General features: G+C 44.4%; 1 protein-coding gene across 1 annotated transcript in view; it reads right to left on the bottom strand.

Annotated features, from left to right (window-relative positions):
• Positions 1–19,534, bottom strand: part of LOC119967020 (EH domain-containing protein 3) — a 101,017-nt gene that overhangs the window by 21,329 nt on the left and 60,154 nt on the right. The window contains exon 4 of the mRNA XM_038799022.1: positions 10,015–10,427. Coding sequence (XP_038654950.1) covers positions 10,015–10,427 — 413 coding nt within the window. The remainder of the gene's footprint in view (positions 1–10,014; positions 10,428–19,534) is intronic.

Genomic DNA, 19,534 nt, shown 5'->3' on the forward strand with positions numbered 1-19,534 from the left:
GAAGTGAACAGTGGAAGAGAAGAGAAAAGTGCTTATTGTCACAAGTAGGCTTCAAACGAAGTTACTGTGAAAAGCCCCTAGCTGCCACTTTCTGGCACCTGTTCGGGGAGGCTGGTACAGGAATTGAACAGTGCTGCTGACCTGCCTTGGTCTGCTTTAAAAGGCAGCTCTTTAGCCCTGTGCTAAACCAGCTCCTCAGGACAACTTTTTAAAGCCAATAAGTAGAAGGTCCGACAAGAGACGGAGCAGTCCTGGATTTTAGTTAACAAAGTCAGGCAAGTGGTTGAAGCCTCAGTGAGGAACGTTTTGCAGATAGTGTTCATAACTCTTCGTTAGATGAGATTCAAGGCTGTCATGGAAAAGGGTGGGCCAGAAATCAAAGTTCTAAACTGGGGAAAGGCCGATTTGAATAAGATCTGATGTTTGGTCAGAGTGGACTGGGAGCAGGCACCTTCAGTAAATTTGTGACAGTACAGTGGGACGTATTCAAGGAGGAAATAGGGAGAATACAGGGCCAACATATTCCAATAAGGGTGGGAGGAACAAATCCAGTGAACCCTGGACATCAAGGGATATACTGGATAAAGAGAAAAAGAGGCTAATGGCAGATGTACAGGGCTCAAAACAGAAGCCCTGGAGAATGTGCAAGCACAAACTGAACAAGGAAAGTAGAAGGGCAAAAAGGATACTTGCAGGTAAATAAAGGAAAATCCAAAGTTGCTTTACATTCAGGGTAAAAGGATGACTAGGGAAAGAGGAGGCCCATTTAAGGACCACAGTGGTAATTGTGTGCAAAGCCAGAGAAAGTAGATAGGGTTCTGAATGAATACGGTGTGTCGGTGTTCACGAGCGAGAGGGACGGTATGGGTATAGAAATCAGGGAGAAAAACTGATAAAATTAAAATAATTTAACACAGAGAGACTGTTCCGAGTGGCCTAGCAGGCTCAAAAGTAGATAAATCTTCAGGGCCAGATGAAATATATAGAACATAGAACAGTACAGCACAGAACAGGCCCTTCGGCCCTCGATGTTGTGCCGAGCAATGATCACCCTACTTAAACCCACGTAACCCATATCCCAACAATCCCCCCCATTAACCTTACACTACGGGCAATTTAGAATGGCCAATCCACCTAACCCGCACATCTTTGGACTGTGGGAGGAAACCGGAGCACCCGGAGGAAACCCACGCACACACAGGGAGGACGTGCAGACTCCACACAGACAGTGACCCAGCCGGGAATCGAACCTGGGACCCTGGAGCTGTGAAGCATTGATGCTAACCACCATGCTACTGTGAGGCCCCAATATCCCAGGCTGTTGAGCTAGGCAGGGGAGGAAATATCAGGGGCCCTGGAAATAATCTTTAATTCTTCTCTGGCTACAAGAGAGGTGCCGGAGGACTGAAGGATAGCCAATGCGGTACCTTTATTCAAGAAGAAAGGAAGAAGGGATAAACCAGGAAACTACAGCCCACCCAGTCGAACCACAGTGGTGGGGAAACTATTGGAAGCAATTCTGAGACACAGAATTAATCTGCATTTGGAGAGGCTGGGATTAATCAAGAACAGTCAGCATGATTGTTAGGGGATGTCATGTCTGACCAACTTGATTGAATTTTTTAAAGAGATGACCAAGTGTGCAGATGAGCTCAATGTATTCGATGCAGTCAATTGGACTTCAGCAAGGCTTTTGATAAGGTTCCACATGGGAGATGGAGCCCATGGGATCAAAGGAAATTTGGCAAATTGGATCCAGAATTGGCTGAGTGGCATGAAGCAGAGGGTGACGGTTGATAGGTGTAAGCCTGTACCCAGTGGGGTCCCACATGGGTCTGCGTTGGGGCCTTTTCTGTTCTGTTGTTTATATAAATGACTTTGACATGAATGTAGGAAGGTTGATCAGCAAGTTCGCGGATGACACAACATGGCTATGGGTGAAGTGCTGAAAATAGTTACTTGGTGGTTTTTGACCGGCACGGACATGATGGGCTGAAGGGCCTTTTCTGTGCTGGAGACCTCTTACTCTATCCAACAAGCAGATTACTTATTCCAGAAATTAAACCTTAAAATGACTTGTTTTCAGTATTGCCAATGCGGTACCTTTATTCAAGAAGGAAGGAGGGAGTATTGAGTGCGTACAGACTCCAAAACAATGCCAGGTCATCTCGGTAATGAACATGCATTGTTCCCAACCCTGGAACTTCACCAGATGAGTCAGAAATTCTTTAGTAGCAAATATATTAACCGGATGGGATTACAAAATATTTATAATGGAGATACACGTTACCCACTGCAATTAAATTTGAATACTGCCTTCTGTGGAGATGCTATTCTAAGTACCCCAGAAGACAATGGTAAAACTGAAAACTAGAATCAACTTTCACCCACCACCTTAGGGCTGATTCCAGGACCACACCCATAACAGAGCTGCAGTTGAAGTGTGTAGGAGTTGGAAATGGTGTCATATCATTGCATCGCTAATGCTGTGGAACACCATGAGACTTTAACTTCTATAACTGCAACTCAATTAAACTCCATTATTCTTTTGGTTCAGGGTTTCCCCAAAGCACTTGCATCCAAACATGCCAGAAAAGTATTGTAGGATCTGGTGCAAATGCTGGAAATAGATGCTCAGGCAGCATCGCCTGTTCATAGAATCCTAGTGCTGAAGGAGGCCGTTGAGTCTGCACCAACCCTCCGAAAGAGCACACCAGCTTGGCCCCCACCCCATATCACAGTGAGCACCCCATATTACAGCCACTTGTGCTACCATGCTGCGCGCAACACAAATATTCACTTGGGCTTTAGAGTGGTGGTGTATTTGCCCATAGCCATTTTATGTACATAAATAGGACTGTGTTAATGAGACCACTGTAGATTAAGATGGACTTAATAATCAGTGTTATTAGCAGAACAGAACTGATCTCTCGATGCATCTTCTCTGCTGTTATAGCACTATACTCTATGCTTCACTCGATGTATTTTGTCCTATGTTTTTTAATCAATGAAACAATCTTCTTGGTCTGTATGCCGAAAAATACTTTTCACTGTGACATAAATGTAATTCTAATCTAAACGCGAAGCTTGTGTGCAATTATTAAGCTGGTGGTGGGGGGGGGGGGGGGGGGGGAAGGAAGAAAGAAGAGAGAGAGCGAGATCTCAAAACTAAGTAGCGGTCTGGTGGATGTCCCTGCATATTGTAGAAACAAAAAGTTATGGATTTTGAGCCAGTATTCCATTCCAAGATATATCAACTGGGATCGGAGCACTTCATTAGCACATGGTTTTAAGACCTGGGAGTAAAAAATTATTTTCAATACCCAGACAATAATAAACATTCAATTAACATTTTCTATTGCTCAATACAAAGTTATGCTTTGCTTTGGAAGATCTCAGAATGGAACACTGGCTCAAAATTCCATAACTCTGTTTGTTTGTAAAATATTCAGGAACCAGACCGCTAATTAGTTTTGAAAACAACAATATGCCTCCTCAACACCCCCTGGTGCTCGGATGTGGTGAACCTAGCATGCCACTGCTCCCCATACCTAGAATACCTAACTGTGAAGTGTCACCCCTTCTACCTCCCATGTAAATTCACCTCTGTACTCACTCATCACAACAGTCCACATCCCACCCCAGGCAGAAGTGAAGCAAGCACTTGAACTACATTCCACCATCAACAACCAAGAAACAAATCACCCCAAAGCCCTGACAATCGTGGCTCGACAACCAGGCCAACCTCAGGACGTTCCTACCCAAACTCCATCAACATATCTCCTGTCCCAGAGGTGAAAACACCCTGCATCCCCTTAAATCAAGAACCTACCCATCTCCGTCTTACAGACACAAGTGATTTGGCCTCCACAGCCTTCGGTGGCAAAGTTTCCACAGATTCATCACCCTCTGGCTGAAGAAATTCTTTCTGATTTGATTTATTATTGTCACGTGTATTGGTACACAGTGAAAAGTATTGTTTCTTGCATGCTGTACAAACAATGCATCCGTATATAGGGAAGGAAGGAGAGACTGTAGAATATAATGTTAGTTATAGCAAGGTGTAGAGAAAAGATAAACTTAGTACGAGGTAGGTCCATTCAAAAGTCCTTGCATGATGGATTGGGCTACATTCACAGCCTTTTGTAATTTCCTGCAGTCTTGGGCAGAGCAGGATCCATCCAAGCTGTGATGCAACCAGCAGGAATGTTTTATAGGGCATCTGTAGAAGTTGGAGAGAGTCGCAGGTGACATACCAAATTTCATTAGTCCTCTGAGAAAGTTGAGTCGTTGGTGGGCTCGCTTAACAATAGTGTCAGCATTGGGGGGGGGGGGGGAGGAGGAGGAGGAGAAGAGAGTTGGTGATCTGGACACCTCCGAACTGGAGGCTCTCGACTCTTTCTACTTTGTTCCTATTGATGTAGACAGGGGCATGTTCTCCACTACACTTCCTGAAGTCGGTGACAATCTCCTTGGATTTGTTGACATTGAGGGAGAGATTATTGTTGTCGCGCCAGTTCACCAGATTCTCTACCTCATTCCTGTACTCTGTCTCATCATTTGAAATCCGACCAAATTTGAAAATAGAGCTGGAGGGGAATTTGGCCACAGTCATAGTTGTACAAGTAGTAGGGGGTTGAGGATACAGCATTGTGGGCACAGGTGTGGAGGAGGATTGTGGAGGAGGTGTAGTTGCCTATCTTTACTGATTGTGGCCTGTGGGTTAGAAAGTTCAGGATCCAGTTGCAGAGGAGGAGCCAAGGCCCAGGCCACGGAGTTTGGAGATGGGCTTTGTAGGAATAATAATGTTAAAGGCTGAGCCCGTAGTCAATAAATAGGAGTCTGACATAGGTGTCTTTGTTACCTAGGTGTTCCAGGGTAACATGCAGGGCCATGGAGATGGCGTCTGCTGTGGACCTGTTGCAGTGGTAGGCGAACTGCCGTGGATCAAGGCAATCCAGGAGGCTGGAGTTGATTCGTGCCATGACTTTTTTTTATTTTTTAAAAAATTTAGATTACCCAATTATTTTTTCCAATTAAGGGGCAATTTAGCGTGGTCAATCCACCTACTCTGCACATTTTTGGGTTGTGGGGGTGAAACCCACGCAGACACGGGGAGAATGTGCAAACTCCACACGGACAGTGACCCAGAGCCGGGATCGAACCTGGGAGATTCGTGCCATGACTAACCTTTTGAACCACGTCATGATGTTGGATGTCAGAGTCACTGGATGATAGTCATTAAGGCATGCTGCTTGGCTTTTTTTTGGTCCAGGGATGATGGTCAACTTCTTGAAGCAGATAGGGACCTCAGATTGTTGGGTTGAAGATGTTTGTGAATACCCCAGCCAGCTGATCCACACAAGACCTGCGTGTTCATCCGGGTACCCCATCCAGGCCAGTAGCTTTCGGAGGGTTGACCTTCGAGAAAGCTGCTCAGACGTCCGCAATGGTGATCTCAGATACAAATTCATCCAAGGATTCTGGGGTGGAGGGTTTGCTCTCGCCCTCTTGTTCAAAGCATGCATAGAATGCATTGAGCTCATCAGGGAGGGCTGCAATGGAGCCGGTGATTTTACAGGGCTTCCATCTTGTAGCCCGTTAAGTCTTCAGACCTTGCCATAATCGGCAGGGGTCCGTGTGGTACACAAGCTTGTTCTGGTAGTGTCTTTTAGCATCTTTGATGGATCTCCTTGGATCATATCTGGCTTTCTTGTATAGGTTAGGGTCACCTGACTTGAGCACCTCAACGACCTAGACTTCAGCAAGCAGTGGATATCCCTGTTCATCCAGGGTTTCTGGTTGGGAAACATGCAGATTTCTCTCTTTGGCACAGTCTTCTACACACTTACTAATGAAGTCAGTTACTGTAGTGGCGTACTCTTTCAGGCTGGTCGCAGAGTTTTAAAAAAAAAAATACTGACCAGTCCACTGACACTAGTCAGTCCCGTAGGAGATAATCAGATTCCTCAGACCAACAATGCACAACTTTCTTTGGCAGATTCTCCCGCTTCAGTTTTTGCTTACAAGCCGGGAGCAGGAGCACAGCCTTGTGGTCAGATTTGCCAAAGTGTGGGCGGGCAATAGATCGTAGGCATGTTTGATATTGGTGTAGCAGTGGTCCAGGATGTTTGGGCCTCTGGTGGAACAGGTGACGTGTTGGTGGTAATTTGGTAGTTGAGCAAACGATTTGAGCGTAAATTCCTCCTCATCCCCGTCTTAAAGAATCGTCCCTGTAGTCGAGATGGTGTCCTCTGGTCCTAGCTTTCTCTCCCCTCCCCCCCCCCCCTCCCCTCCCCCCCCCCTCCCCCCCCCCCCCCCCCCCCCCCCCCTCCCCCCCCCTCCCCCTCCCCCCCCCCCCCCCCCCCCCCCCTCCCCCTCCCCCCCCCTCCCCCTCCCCCCCCCCTCCCCCCCCCCTCCCCCCCTCCCCCCCCCCTCCCCCTCCCCCCCCCCCTCCCCCAAGTGGAAACATCCTCTCCACGCTCACTCTATCCAGGTCTTCTAAACTCCACCTAGTACAGACCCAGAGTCCTCAACTCCTCCTCATATGACAAGCTCTTAATTCCAGGGATCAGTGTGAACTTCCTCTGGACCCTTTCCAAGGCCAGCACATCCTTCCTTAGCTACGGGGCCCAAAGCTGCTCACAATACTCCAAATGGGGTCTGACCAGAGCCTTATACCGCCTCAGAAGTAAATCCCTGGTCTTGTATTCTAGCCCTCTTGACATGAATGCTAACATTGCATTTGCCTTCTTAATTGCAAATTGAACGTGCACATTAACCGCGAGAGAATCAAGAACAAGGACTCCCAAGTAGAGTATGGAGGAAGCAACAACAAAAAAAAGAGAGTTTTCAATCATTTAAAAAGTTTGTGGCAAAGTGTTATGTTGCTGCACTGTCCAGAAACCTGGACTAAATGATCTGAAGTCACGAGCTCAAGCCATCTCAGCAGGTAAGGAACTTAAATTCAATTGACTAGATTTTTAATTTCAGATTTAAACTACTGAATTGTCATAAATATTTGGTTCACCAAGTTGAACCTTTAGGGAAAAAAATCTGCTGTTCTTGCCACAAGTCCAGACCCACATCAATGCATTTAACTTCCGTTGGAAATGGCCTAACATTACCAAACTCAACCACCACCACCTTTCAAGGCAATTAAATACAAGCAAAACCAGGGGCTGGTTTAGCATGCTAAAATTGCTGGCCTTGAGGGAAGGGCAGGACTGGCAACTGAATATCCCAGGGTATAGATGCTTCAGGAGGGATAGAGAGGGAGGTAGAAGGGGTGGAGGAGTTGCATTACTCGTCAGAGATGATATCACAGCTGTGATTAAGGAGGGCACGATGGAGGATTCGAGCACTGAGGCAATATGGGTGGAGCTGAGAAATAGGAAGGGTGCAGTAACATGGTTGGGACTTTACTACAGGCCTCCCAAAAGCGAGCATGAAGTAGAGGTACAAATATGCAGACAGATTATAGAAAAATGTAAGAGCAATAGGGTGATTGTGATGGGAGATTTTAACTTCCCCAACATTGAATGGGATTAGTGTAGTGTTGGAGGCGTAGATGGAGCAGAGTTTGTGAGGAGCATCCAGGAGAGTTTTTTAGAGCAGTATGTAAATAGTCCAACTCGGGAAGGGGCCATACTGGACCTGGTATTGGGGAATGATCCCGGCCAGGTGGTTGATGTTTCAGTCGGTGATTACTTTGCGAATAGCGATCACAATTCCGTAAGTTTTAGAATACTCATGGACAAGGACAAGAGGGGTCCGAAAGGAAGAGTACTAAATTGGGGAAAGGCAGAGTATAACAAAATTCGGCAGGAGCTAGGGAATGTGGATTGGAAGTAGCGGTTTAAGGGTAAATCCACATTTGAAATGTGGAAGTCTTTTAAGGAAAGGTTGATTAGAGTGCAGGGCAGACATGTTCCTGTGAAAATGAAAGATAGAAATGGCAAGATTAGGGAACCATGGATGACGGGTGAAATTGTGAGACAAGCTAAGATGAAAAAGGAAGCATACATAGGATCGAGGCAACTCAAAACTGATGAAGCTTTGGAGGAACATTGGGAAATTAGGAAGAATCTCAAACGCACAATAAAGAAGGCTAAAAGGGGTCATGAAATATCTTTGGCTAACAGGGTTAAGGAAAATCCCAAAGCATTTTATTCGTATGTAAGGAGCAAGAGGGTAACTAGAGAAAGGATTGGCCCACTTAAAGACAAAAGAGGGAATTTATGCGTGGACTCAAAATGGGTGAGATTCTTAATGAGTACTTTGCATCCGTATTTACAAAGGAGAGGGACAAGATGGATGTTGAGGCTAGGGATGGATGTTTAAATACTCGGTCAAGTTGTCATACGGAAGGGGGAAGTTTTGGGTATTCTGAAAGACATTAAGGTGGACAAGTCCCCGGGACTGGATGGGATCTATCCCAGGTTGCTGAGGGAAGCGAGGCGGGTGAGGTCCCAGAGGACTGGAGAATTGCTAATGTTGTCCCTTTGTTTAAGGGTAGCAGGGATAATCCAGGGAATTATAGACCTGTGAGCTTGAAGTCAGTGGTAGGCAAACTGTTGGAGAAGATACTGAGGGATAGGATCTATTCACATCTGGAAGAAAATAGACTTATCAGTGATAGGTTGATGGAAAAAGTGAAGTCGTATGGGGTTCAGGGTGTACTAGCTAGATGGATAAAGAACTGGCTGGGAAACAGGAGACAGAGTAGTGGTGGAAGGGAGTGTCTCAAAATGGAGAAAGGTGACTAGTGGTGTTCCACAGGAATCCATGCTCGGACCACTGATGTTTGTGATCTACATAAATGACCTGGAGGAAGGTATAGGTGGTCTGATTAGCAAGTTTGCAGATGATACTTAGATTGGTGGAGTTGCAGATAGCGAGGAGGACTGTCAGAGAATACAACAAAATATAGATAGATTGGAGAGTTGGGCAGAGAAATGGCAGATGGAGTTCAATCCAGGCAAATGCGAGGTGATGCATTTTGGAAGATCAAATTCAAGAGCGGACTATATGGTCAATGGAAGGGTCTTGGGGAAAATTGATGTGCAGAGAGATCTGGGAGTTCAGGTCCATTGTACCCTGAAGGTGGCAACGCAGGTTGATAGAATGGTCAAGAAGGCATACAGCATGCTTGCCTTCATCGGACAGGGTACTGAGTACAAGAGTTGGCAGGTCATGTTACAGTTGTATAGGACTTTGGTTCAGCCACATTTGGAATACTGAGTGCAGTTCTGGTCGCCACATTACCAGAAGGATGTGGATGCCTTGGAGAGGGTGCAGAGGAGGTTCACCAGGATGTTGCCTGGTATGGAGGGTGCTAGCTATGAAGAAAGGTTGAGTAGATTAGGATTGTTTTTGTTGGAAAGACGGAGGTTGAGGGGGGACCTGATTGAGGTCTACAAAATTATAAGAGGTATGGACAGGGTGGATAGCAACAAGCTTTTCCCAAGAGTGGGGGGTGTCAGTTACAAGGGGTCACGATTTCAAGGTGAGAGGGGGAAAGTTTAAGGGAGATGTGCGTGGAATGTGATTTTTTAAACGCAGAGGGTGGTGGGTGCCTGGAGCGCTTTACCAGCGGAGGTGGTAGAGGCGGGCACGATAGCATCATTTAAGAAGCATCTAGACAGGTATATGAATGGGCGGGAACAGAGGGAAGTAGACCTTGGAAAATAAGAGACAGGTTTAGATAATGAATCTGGATCGGTGCAGGTTGGGAGGGCCGAAGGGCCTGTTCCTGTGCTGTAATTTTCTTTGTTCTTGAAAGCAGACCTAGGCAGGCCAGCAGCACTGTTCAATTCCCATACCAGCCTTCCCGAACAGGCGCCGCAATGTGGCAACTAGGGGCTTTTCACAGTAACTTCATTTGAAGCCTACTTGTGACAATGAGTGATTTTCATTTCATTATTTCATTAAAAACAAATCTGGCTATGCCAGCAACACCCAGATCCATATGAATCAAAAAATTCCCCTTCAATATCACATGCACATACAAACCTTTGCAAGCCGTGCCCGCTTGATCAGGTCATTCAGTTTTCGCAAAGCAGCATTTCGAGGAAGGCTTTGGATATCTTTAAACAAATCTTGTTCTTCGGCCTCGAAAAGCTTGCGATTGTCTGGAATCAGCAGAGGGTGCGACCAGAACGAGCCAATGTACACCCGAATCACTTCAGGAGTATTGACAATTTTGCCCAGAGACCACATGAGCGCACCATAAACACGCATTAGCTGCTGGGTCTCAATCTGGTCTGCCTTGTTCAACACTACACGAATCTTGTCCTCGTGATTCTTCAGTGCTTTGATAACGTCTGAAAACTCATCAGAAATGTCCAGCTTATGAGCATCAAACAGAAGGATGATACGATCGACACGCTCTGCAAACCATTCCAATACCGCAGCAAAGTCATAACCTAGAAGCAAGATCACATGGAAAAAAAGTTTACTTTAAAAACAGAATTAAAAATCTACGATTTTTCAAATTAAAAGGAGAGAAAGACGACAATGCACCGGAATATTTTCATGGGAAAGTGGTGACAGTTAATGATCTCTTACCTTACAAGAACCACGTTAAATTTAACTTGGGTTTGAAATACTTTTTCAGACACCAAATTATATAAACAGTAAAATGAAACTACTACATTTTCTGTTTGAAACATTCAAATAGACTTCCATTTTCATCCAGTATTTTTCATACTTGAAAATGCCAATTTACCCATTAGTGCAGTGTGCTGCATCATTCCTAAACAAATACACCCATGTTAAAACATTTCAGGTTTTGCCAAATTCTACAGCAACAAAATAGTCCTGATGAAATGGGAATATTCTGTGTGACGATGTCTTATTCATCCACATTTGCCTGTACACTACTCTCCTCAAACAGACCAGAGGATAGTTTGGTTCAGTGGCACACAATTGCTCAAGTCGATCTTAAAAATATCCAAAATATAAGTGCTGCCCATAAATTAAAAATAGGTAGATTTACTGAAATCACTATGAATAAAAGTCAAAATATGTTTATGGGTTTTATATTAGATGCAAGTTTGGCTGTAGGTGTGAAAAAAAGTTAAGCAACTCTAGCTATCACTAGATACATTTGCCAGGAGATAAGAATTCTTGAGTGCTGGAGTATGGAGTTGGGTCTTCGGAGAGGGATATTGACGTTTTTGAGAAGGGACAATGCAGATTCATCACTAGCTGCCTGGCATGTCTAAATTTGAAGAAAGAGACTTCAGATGCAATGCCAGTCAATCTTTCAGTGGATGGAAATTCAAATAGACTTACAGGGAATAGACATGTATACAGCAGCTATTTTGCAAGGAACATCTGCTTCATTTCGCACTGCTCCCCACTCCCACCCCAAGAGACGAGAGGCTGCCCAGGCTCACACACACATCTATGGATTTACAGGTTAAAACCTGTAGATTGAACAGGAATGGGAAAGATCATTTCAGTCTACCAACATCTTTCTTTTTGGGCAAATATTCTGTGGAATTCCCTCTGAAATTGCTGGTGAAGTCAGCCTCCTCCATTTCAATGGGTGAATGAATCACTTTCTCTCTTCACAGCCATGTCCTGCACCTCTGGTCACTATCACTATCATGGCAAAAGTCTGCATTCATCTTGGTACCCTTCACGAGGGCTACAAGATCAACAAATCTTTCCATCTGCAGGTACAACACAAATTTGTAGAAGCACAGCTTCATTTTTCATTAGAATTGGAAAATGACCTCCTCTGCTGTGAATTAAAGAGCAAAATTCCATTAGAATTAAATATTTATGGGTTACTCAAAACTAACATTTGGTGGCATGTTGCTACAATTTATTTTTGCAATAAATACAAAATTTAGCATCAGCTGGATATTGAAATCAGCATATTCAGCAATTTTTCAAAAGATTGTAACAGAAGGCTGGAAATTTAGATAAAAATAGTTTCATTGGATATAAATAGTTTCATCATAACATGAATTTATCATCTCTGTTGTACTTCACAAGAGGAAAACTATTACATAAACAGGATGGCAATTTTATAAAGTGTGACAGCTATTGCACAGGCAGTTTCTTTCAAATAGTAAAGAGCTTAGTGAATGATTATATACACACACATTGAATGACTGTCCTTACTTCATGTCACGCGGCATCAGGGAGCACAATTTATGGGCGGCATGGTTGCACAGTGGTTAGCACTGCTGCTTCACAACACCAGGGTCCCAGGTTCGATTCCCGGCTTGGGTCACTGTACTTTTTCCCCTCCAGTGTCTGCGCATGTCTCCTTGGGTGCTCAAGTTTCCTCCCACAAGTCCAGAAAGACGTGCTATTAGGTGAATTGGACAATCCGAATTCTCCCTCCGTGTACCCAAACCGTGTTGGGAGTGTAGCGACTAGGGGCTTTTCCCAGTAACTTTATTGCAGTGTTAATGTACACCAAGAAGTCTCAACACCAGTTAAAAGTCCAACCGGTTTACTTGGAATCACTAGCTTTCGGAGTGTAGCTCCTTCATCAGGTGAAGAAGCTACGCTCCGAAAGCTAGCGATTCCAAATAAACCTGTTGGACTTTAACCTGGTGTTGTAAGACTTCTTACTGTGCCCATCACAGTCCAATGCCCAAGTAAGGCTGAATAGATAGATTGGAGAGTTGGGCAGAGAAATGGCAGATGGAGTTCAATCCAGGCAAATGAGAGGTGATGCATTTTGGAAGATCAAATTCAAGAGCGGACTATATGGTCAATGGAAGAGTCCTGGGGAAAATTGATGTACAGAGAGATCTGGAAGGATGTACAGAGAGATCTGGGAGTTCAGGTCCATTGTACCCTGAAGGTGGCAACGCAGGTTGATAGAGTGGTCAAGAAGGCATACAGCATGCTTACCTTCATTGGACGGGGTATTGAGTACAAGAGTTGGCAGGTCATGTTACAGTTGTATAGGACTTGTTAGGCCACATTTGGAATACTGCGTGCAGTTCTGGTCGCCACATTACCAGAAGGATGTGGATGCTTTAAGAGAGGGTGCAGAGGAGGTTTGCCAGGATGTTGCCTGGTATGGAGGGTGCTAGCTATGAAGAAAGATTGAGTAGATTAGGATTGTTTTTGTTCGAAAGACGGAGGTTGAGGGGGGGGACCTGATTGAGGTCTACAAAATTATGAGAGGTATGGACAGGGTGGATAGCAACAAGCTTTTTCCAAGATTGGGGGTGTCAATTAATAGGGGTCACGATTTCAAGGTGAGGGGGAGAAAGTTTAAGGGAGATGTGTGTGGAATGTGATTTTTTAAACGCAGAGGGTGGTGGGTGCCTGGAACACTTTGCCAGCGGAGCTGGTAGAGGCGGGCACAATAGCATCATTTAGATGCATCTAGACAGATATATGAACGGGCGGGGAACAGAGGGAAGTAGACCTTGGAAAATAGGAGACAGGTTTAGATAAAGGATCTGGATCAGCGCAGGCTTGGAGGGCCGAAGGGCCTGTTCCTTTGCTGTCATTTTCTTTGTTCTTTGAATAGAGGGGTTACGCAGCCTGGTAGAGCTGGATAGAGACACAGTCTCAATACAAGAAATAGTTCAATTGTTTATCGTAAATTTAAAGTTCTTTATTATATCAAATCTTCTATTTAGCAAAAAAGGTTATTGATCCATTTCTCCAGCAGGATTCCACTTAAAGTTCATTGTTTCATACACAAAACATAGTTTTAAAAAATGCAAATATTACAAAAGAAACAAATGCAATACCATACACTTTCAGAAGTGAATCATTCGTTCATAATTCATGACATAAGCGTTGGGTTTTTCAACACGAGAGGTTAAGAAGCTCAACATTATCCGCAAAATTAAACTGCAAGTAAAAATGCCTGGGTGGGTGGAAAATTATATTTCTCTACATTAGTCCTTGGCATGTGGGCAAGATTGGAAAAGCAGTCTGCCCTGAAGGGCACTTAGAGGCAACCTCAGTATGGCACTACAATCGCGTGTAGGTCAAAGCACATGCGGGTAGCAAATCCCCTTTTTAGCACTTACTGAATTAATTTTGCAGCTTTTTGTGGTGGGATTTACAAGATGTCAGGGTTCCTAGCCCAGTGCCACAACTATTCAAGTGAAACTTCATTTATTTGATGGCTCAAAACAAAACACCACCGAGCCAGTTTTCATTTTTGTATTATTGGAACACAAAAGACATCAAGATAAATATACCAAGGGTCATACAGCTTATTCTGGATGGATAAACTGGAAAGGATCTACAATCTCTTGCTCACTCTGCTCATTTCTGCCTCACTGAAGAGAAAAAAAAAGAATCTAGTGGTTGCTTACATGATAGTCCTCCATAATTAATTGTAACACCCGAGAAGGGGTGGCCTTCAAAGGCAGTTAATGTAATCTGTTTCATAGAATTGCAGGCTTTTTAGTTTCATAACTTCATCAGTCACAAACGGAAGTTAGTTTCAAACTAAGTGAAAGCAATATAAAAATTTCTACATCTTGAAATATGGACACAAGGTTTGCGACAATACAGGAATGAAAAATTGGGCGAGTCTGTCAGAGGAACTGATCACAAGACGTTTTAAATCAAGGGACTATTGCAGAATTCAGTGATTTTAATATTTTTGATATTGTATTTTTAAAAAAAATCAATTTATGGTCCTGCCTACTTTGGATGAACAAATAACCTGCCTCCAAACATCCATCAATGTCACTTGAAGATCTTGATTGATTGAATTATTATTGTCACATGTACCGAAGTACAGTGAAAAGTATTTTTCTGCAGCCAAGGGAATGTACATAGTAGACAAAAGAATAATCAACAGAGTACATTGACAGTGGTGCATCAACAAATGGTGACCTGTCTAAAGTGTTAGCAACCTCGCACATGGTTACCTTGGAGGCAGAACATTGAAAATGATAATGAAGGTATTGGTGGAAACAATCACTTGCACAGGAACAGACATGCATTCTTTTCTGCTGGAAAATTAGAAGCAGAGATGCATGGGAGAACAGATATCAAGGGAGGGATTTGCCATCCCCAAAGTCAATGGACTTTTGGCTGGCTCGCTCCACTCCAGGACCTGCTGCGTCAGGGCAGGAAAACTCAGGTCCAAGATGGGGGAAAAAAAAAACAAACAAACAGAAAAAATCCCTGGAATTTGAGCCCCGAAACCTTCTTCTTTAACCAGTTAATAGAGTAAGGGATTTTAAAAAAAAAAGTGAAGCAGGCAAATTGCAAGCCACAGCTTGGCCCTCTTTCAGTGAAGCCAGTGAGGTAAGCACTTAAGTCAGAGCAAGGTTTTAAAAAAAAAAGTAAAAAAGCTGTGTTGGTTTAATTTGAAGTACCTCCATATGGGCATCTACGGAACCAGCTGTACCCTTCCTCTTGCTCTGCTCAAAGATAAAAGATGGTTATAAAAGGAAGACAGAGACCAGAAGCATCTGAAAACTGCATTAAACCCTTCCAGTCTAGGCTGCCCGTGGAGAGTTACATCATTCAAGATGGACATTGAAAAGGGTTCTGCTCTAATTTTCCAGCTTTCAGGCAAAAACTGAAGCAGGATATTGTGGCTTATCCAGCAACTATTTGGAGTTAGTTGCAGATTTGCTGTAATGTCACCGAATGACAGACAAGCTTTAGAGGCTAAATAATCCATTTCTGTTCACATGCAGTTTTCTGGCGCTCCAGAATGACAGGAAACTGCCCCAGCTTTTTTTGTTTTTAAATTGCAAAATTCATTAAATATTGATTGAAGGTGCTCTGCATTCATCTACAACAGGTTACAAATCATTACTTGCGATAATGTGGCATGTTAACATTACACTTTGCTCTCCCAATCTTTTCAAACATATCGGCAGCCCATAACACTTTAATATTTCATAAAGTTTGATCATATTTTGGGGAATGCCCGTCCTTATGATGCTCTCCCACTATTTACATTCCATACTGCTGGTGTGGCAGTCTGTTCTTGAAGCAGTAACTGACCTGGGACAGTATATCCCAATGGATTTCAACATGTTTGATGAACGATCAGATTCTCCATTTTATATTTCCTCTGGACTTGTACTGGACCTGGTATTGGGGAAATGAGCCACCCAGGGTGGTCAAAGTTTCAGTAGGGGAGCATTTAGGGAATAGTGACCAGAATTAAAAGGAACTAGTGGATAAGGATAAGAGTAGTCCTCAGGCGAAGGTGCTAAATTGGGGGAAGGCTAATTACAACAATATTAGGCAGGAGGAGAAGAATTTAGATTGAGGGCAGCTGTTCGAGGCAAATCAACATCAGACATGTGGGTGCCTTTCAAATGACCTTTGAAAAGAATTCAGGACTGGCATGTTCCTGTGAAGATGAAGGACAAGTATGGCAAGTTTTAGGAACCATGGATCACAAGGGATATTGTGAGCGCAGTCAGATAGAAACAGGAACCATTCATAAGGTTTCGAAGGCTGAGAACAGGCGGGGCCCTTGAAGAATATAAAGAAAGTAGGAAGGAACTTAAGCAAGGAGGGCTAAAAAAAGGGGAAACCAGGATTAAGGAGAACCACAAAAGGAATTTTATACATATGTAAAGAGCAAGAGGGTAGCCAGTAAAAGGGTTGGCCCACTCAAGGACAGAAGACTTGTGTGGAACCAGAGGAAATGGGTGAGGTACTAAACGGGCACTTTTCATCAGTATTCACCAAAGAGAAGGACTTGGATGATGAGTCCAGGGACGGGTATGTAGATATTAGGGGTCATGTTGATATCACAAAAAGGTGTTGGGTGTCTTAAAAATCATGAAGGTGGATAGGTCCCCAGGGGCTGGATGGGATCTCCCCCAGAATACTGGGAGAGGCATGGAGGAAATTGCTGGAGCCAGTGACAGAAACCTTTGTATTCTTATTGGCTACTGGTGAGGTCCCAGTAGACTGGAGAATAGCCAATGTTGTTCCTTTGTTTAAGAACGGTAGCAGGGATAATCCAGGAAGTTATAGGCTGGTGAGCATTAGGCACAGGATTTACTCACATTTCGAAACATGCAGACTAAGTGATAAGCAGCATGGTTTTGTGAAGAGAGGCCGTGGCTCACTAACTTGATCGAGTTTGGGAGGAAGTGATGATGGATGAAGGAAAGGACTTCAGTAAAGCCTTTGACAAGGCCCCTCATGGCAGACTGGTATGAGTGAAATCACAGGATCAGAGGTGAGCTGGCAAGATGGATACAGAACTGGCTTGGGAACAGAAGAGAGGGGATAGCAGGGAAAGGGTACTTTTCTGAATGGTGGGCTGCGATATGTATAAATTATTTGGAGGAAAATGCAGCTGGTTTGATGGAGTTATAGATAGTGAAGAGGATTGCCAGAAGATACAGATCGGTTGGAGACTTGGTCAGAGAAATTGCCGATGGAGTTTAATGCAGAGAAATGGGAGGTAATGCATTTTGAAAGGTCTAAAACAGGTGGGAATTATACAATAAACGGCAGAACCCTCAGGAGTATTGACAGACAGAGAGATCGGAGCATACAGATCATGGAAAGTGGCAACGTAGGTGGATAAGGTAGTCAAGAAGCCCCCCCCCCCCCCCCCCCCCCCCAAATCCCAGTAACCCCTCCTAACCTTTTTGGTCACTAAGCAATTTATCATGGCCAATCCACCTAATCTGCACGTCTTTGAACTGTGGGAGGAAACCGGAGCACCCAGAGGAAACCCACGCTGACACGGGGAGAATGTGCAGACTCTGCACAGACAGTGACCCAGTGGGAAATTTAACCTGGGACCCTGGCTCTGTGAAGCCACAGTGCTATCCACTTGTGCTACCGTGCTGCCTTGTGGATTGCCTCTGATCACTTGTGGGATATGAGACATTTGGGCTCTGGGTTCCTTTTTTTCCCTCCCAAGCTGGGGTGCAAAATGTACTTGGTTGCACTGCTTCAGTCATGATGAGCATGTAGCAAGCTTCATAGACACACTTCCTGCATATCTTCATCTGAATGATCTCAGAGGGAATCGTTTAACAACTAGCCTTCTCCCACTGTGCTTTCTGAATGATGAAATAAATGAAAAATCGCTTATTGTCACGAGTAGGCTTCAATGAAGTTACTGTGAAAAGCCCCTAGTCGCCACATTCCGACGCCTTTCCGGGGAGGCTGGTACGGGAATCGAACCATGCTGCTGGCCTGCTTTAAAAGCCAGCGATTTAACTCAGTGAGCTAAACCAGCCCCAGGTTTAAACTGATCCCAGGGTGTGACCTACAATAAAATGTGGCAGGCATTAACTTTTCGGAGATAAGAAGTCTTCAGCTTCAGCCCTTGACTAATGGCGTGCGTGGGGAGGTAGAATGGCGTTTTGTCCAGTTGGAATCTTTGCACTGGATAACCAGGTATGTGAGCTACTGAGACCGGATCAGGAAACTCGCAGAGGTTCTCAGCACACTGCCAACATCGGTCCAATATATTTTCTAAAATAAACCAGTTGCATTCTGAGGAATCTCCCGAGAGTTGGATGGTTAGACAATGGTCTGATTGCAAAAGCTAGATAAGGGAGTGAATAGTGCCAAACAGACACTGTTATGGTGTGAGATGTACCTGAAGGTTCGATGGGAGCAGTAGTAATCGTGAAATAATTGAGGCTCTCCAGTGTACCCAAACAGGTGCCGGAATGTGGCAACTAGGGGATTTTCACAGTAACTTCATTGCAGTGTTTACCAAAACCTACTTGTGACACAAATAAAGACAATTATTATTATGGGAGGGAGGTAGGGTTGGGTTCTGGCTAGAGATTGCTGGTACGCCTTACGCAGACTCCTTTTCCGAACCACCTCTTGCCATTGGGTGCTTGGAAGATTTGTGTCCCTTATATCCAGGTGGATCTCTTCTGAGTAAGGGTCTTCCAAGCATTGACATCAATGTTGCATTTCTTGAGATAAGCCTTCAGGCCATGTTCATCGGCGAGAAATGAAATGAAAATCGCTGGTCACAAGTAGGCTTCAAATGAAGTTCCTGTGAAAAGCCCCTAGTCGCCACATTCCAGCACCTGTTCGGGGAGGCTGGTATGGGAATCGAACCATGCTGGCCTGCCTTGGTCTGCTTCAAAAGCCAGCGATTTAGCCCTGTGCTAAACCAGCCCCCAGAGTTGCAGCATCTTCGCTTTCTCAGTCCAACATTGGTTCTTGATTTCCCTAGTTCTTCTTTATACCTCTGCCCAAGGCTGGTTGATGAGCTCTCCTCTTTGCCTTGCCAATGAGGTAGTCATTCTTGTTGAACTCGTCTTGGGTGCTTCCTGGTCTCATAACCAATGGTTACTTCAAAACCTGAGATAATGGTGGTCTTCAGCTCTTTCCAGTTTTCCTTCACTATTAGACTGAATGCCTTGGAGATTTTGGTGAAGACATTGTTGGAAGCATGCGTGCTCTTGAAGCTGCTCAACGTTGATCTTTGAGCAGTTTCTTTATCTGCCACAGCTTCTGGTAGAATTTGATAGACATGAGGGTGGTAGGGCGCAGGGGAAAATGAACCTTATGATTGGTGCTAGAACGTCAAAACACGCAATTGCTCCTCCCCTCATTC

Source organism: Scyliorhinus canicula, chromosome 6 (assembly GCF_902713615.1).
Source record: "Scyliorhinus canicula chromosome 6, sScyCan1.1, whole genome shotgun sequence".
Lineage (NCBI taxonomy): Eukaryota > Metazoa > Chordata > Chondrichthyes > Carcharhiniformes > Scyliorhinidae > Scyliorhinus > Scyliorhinus canicula.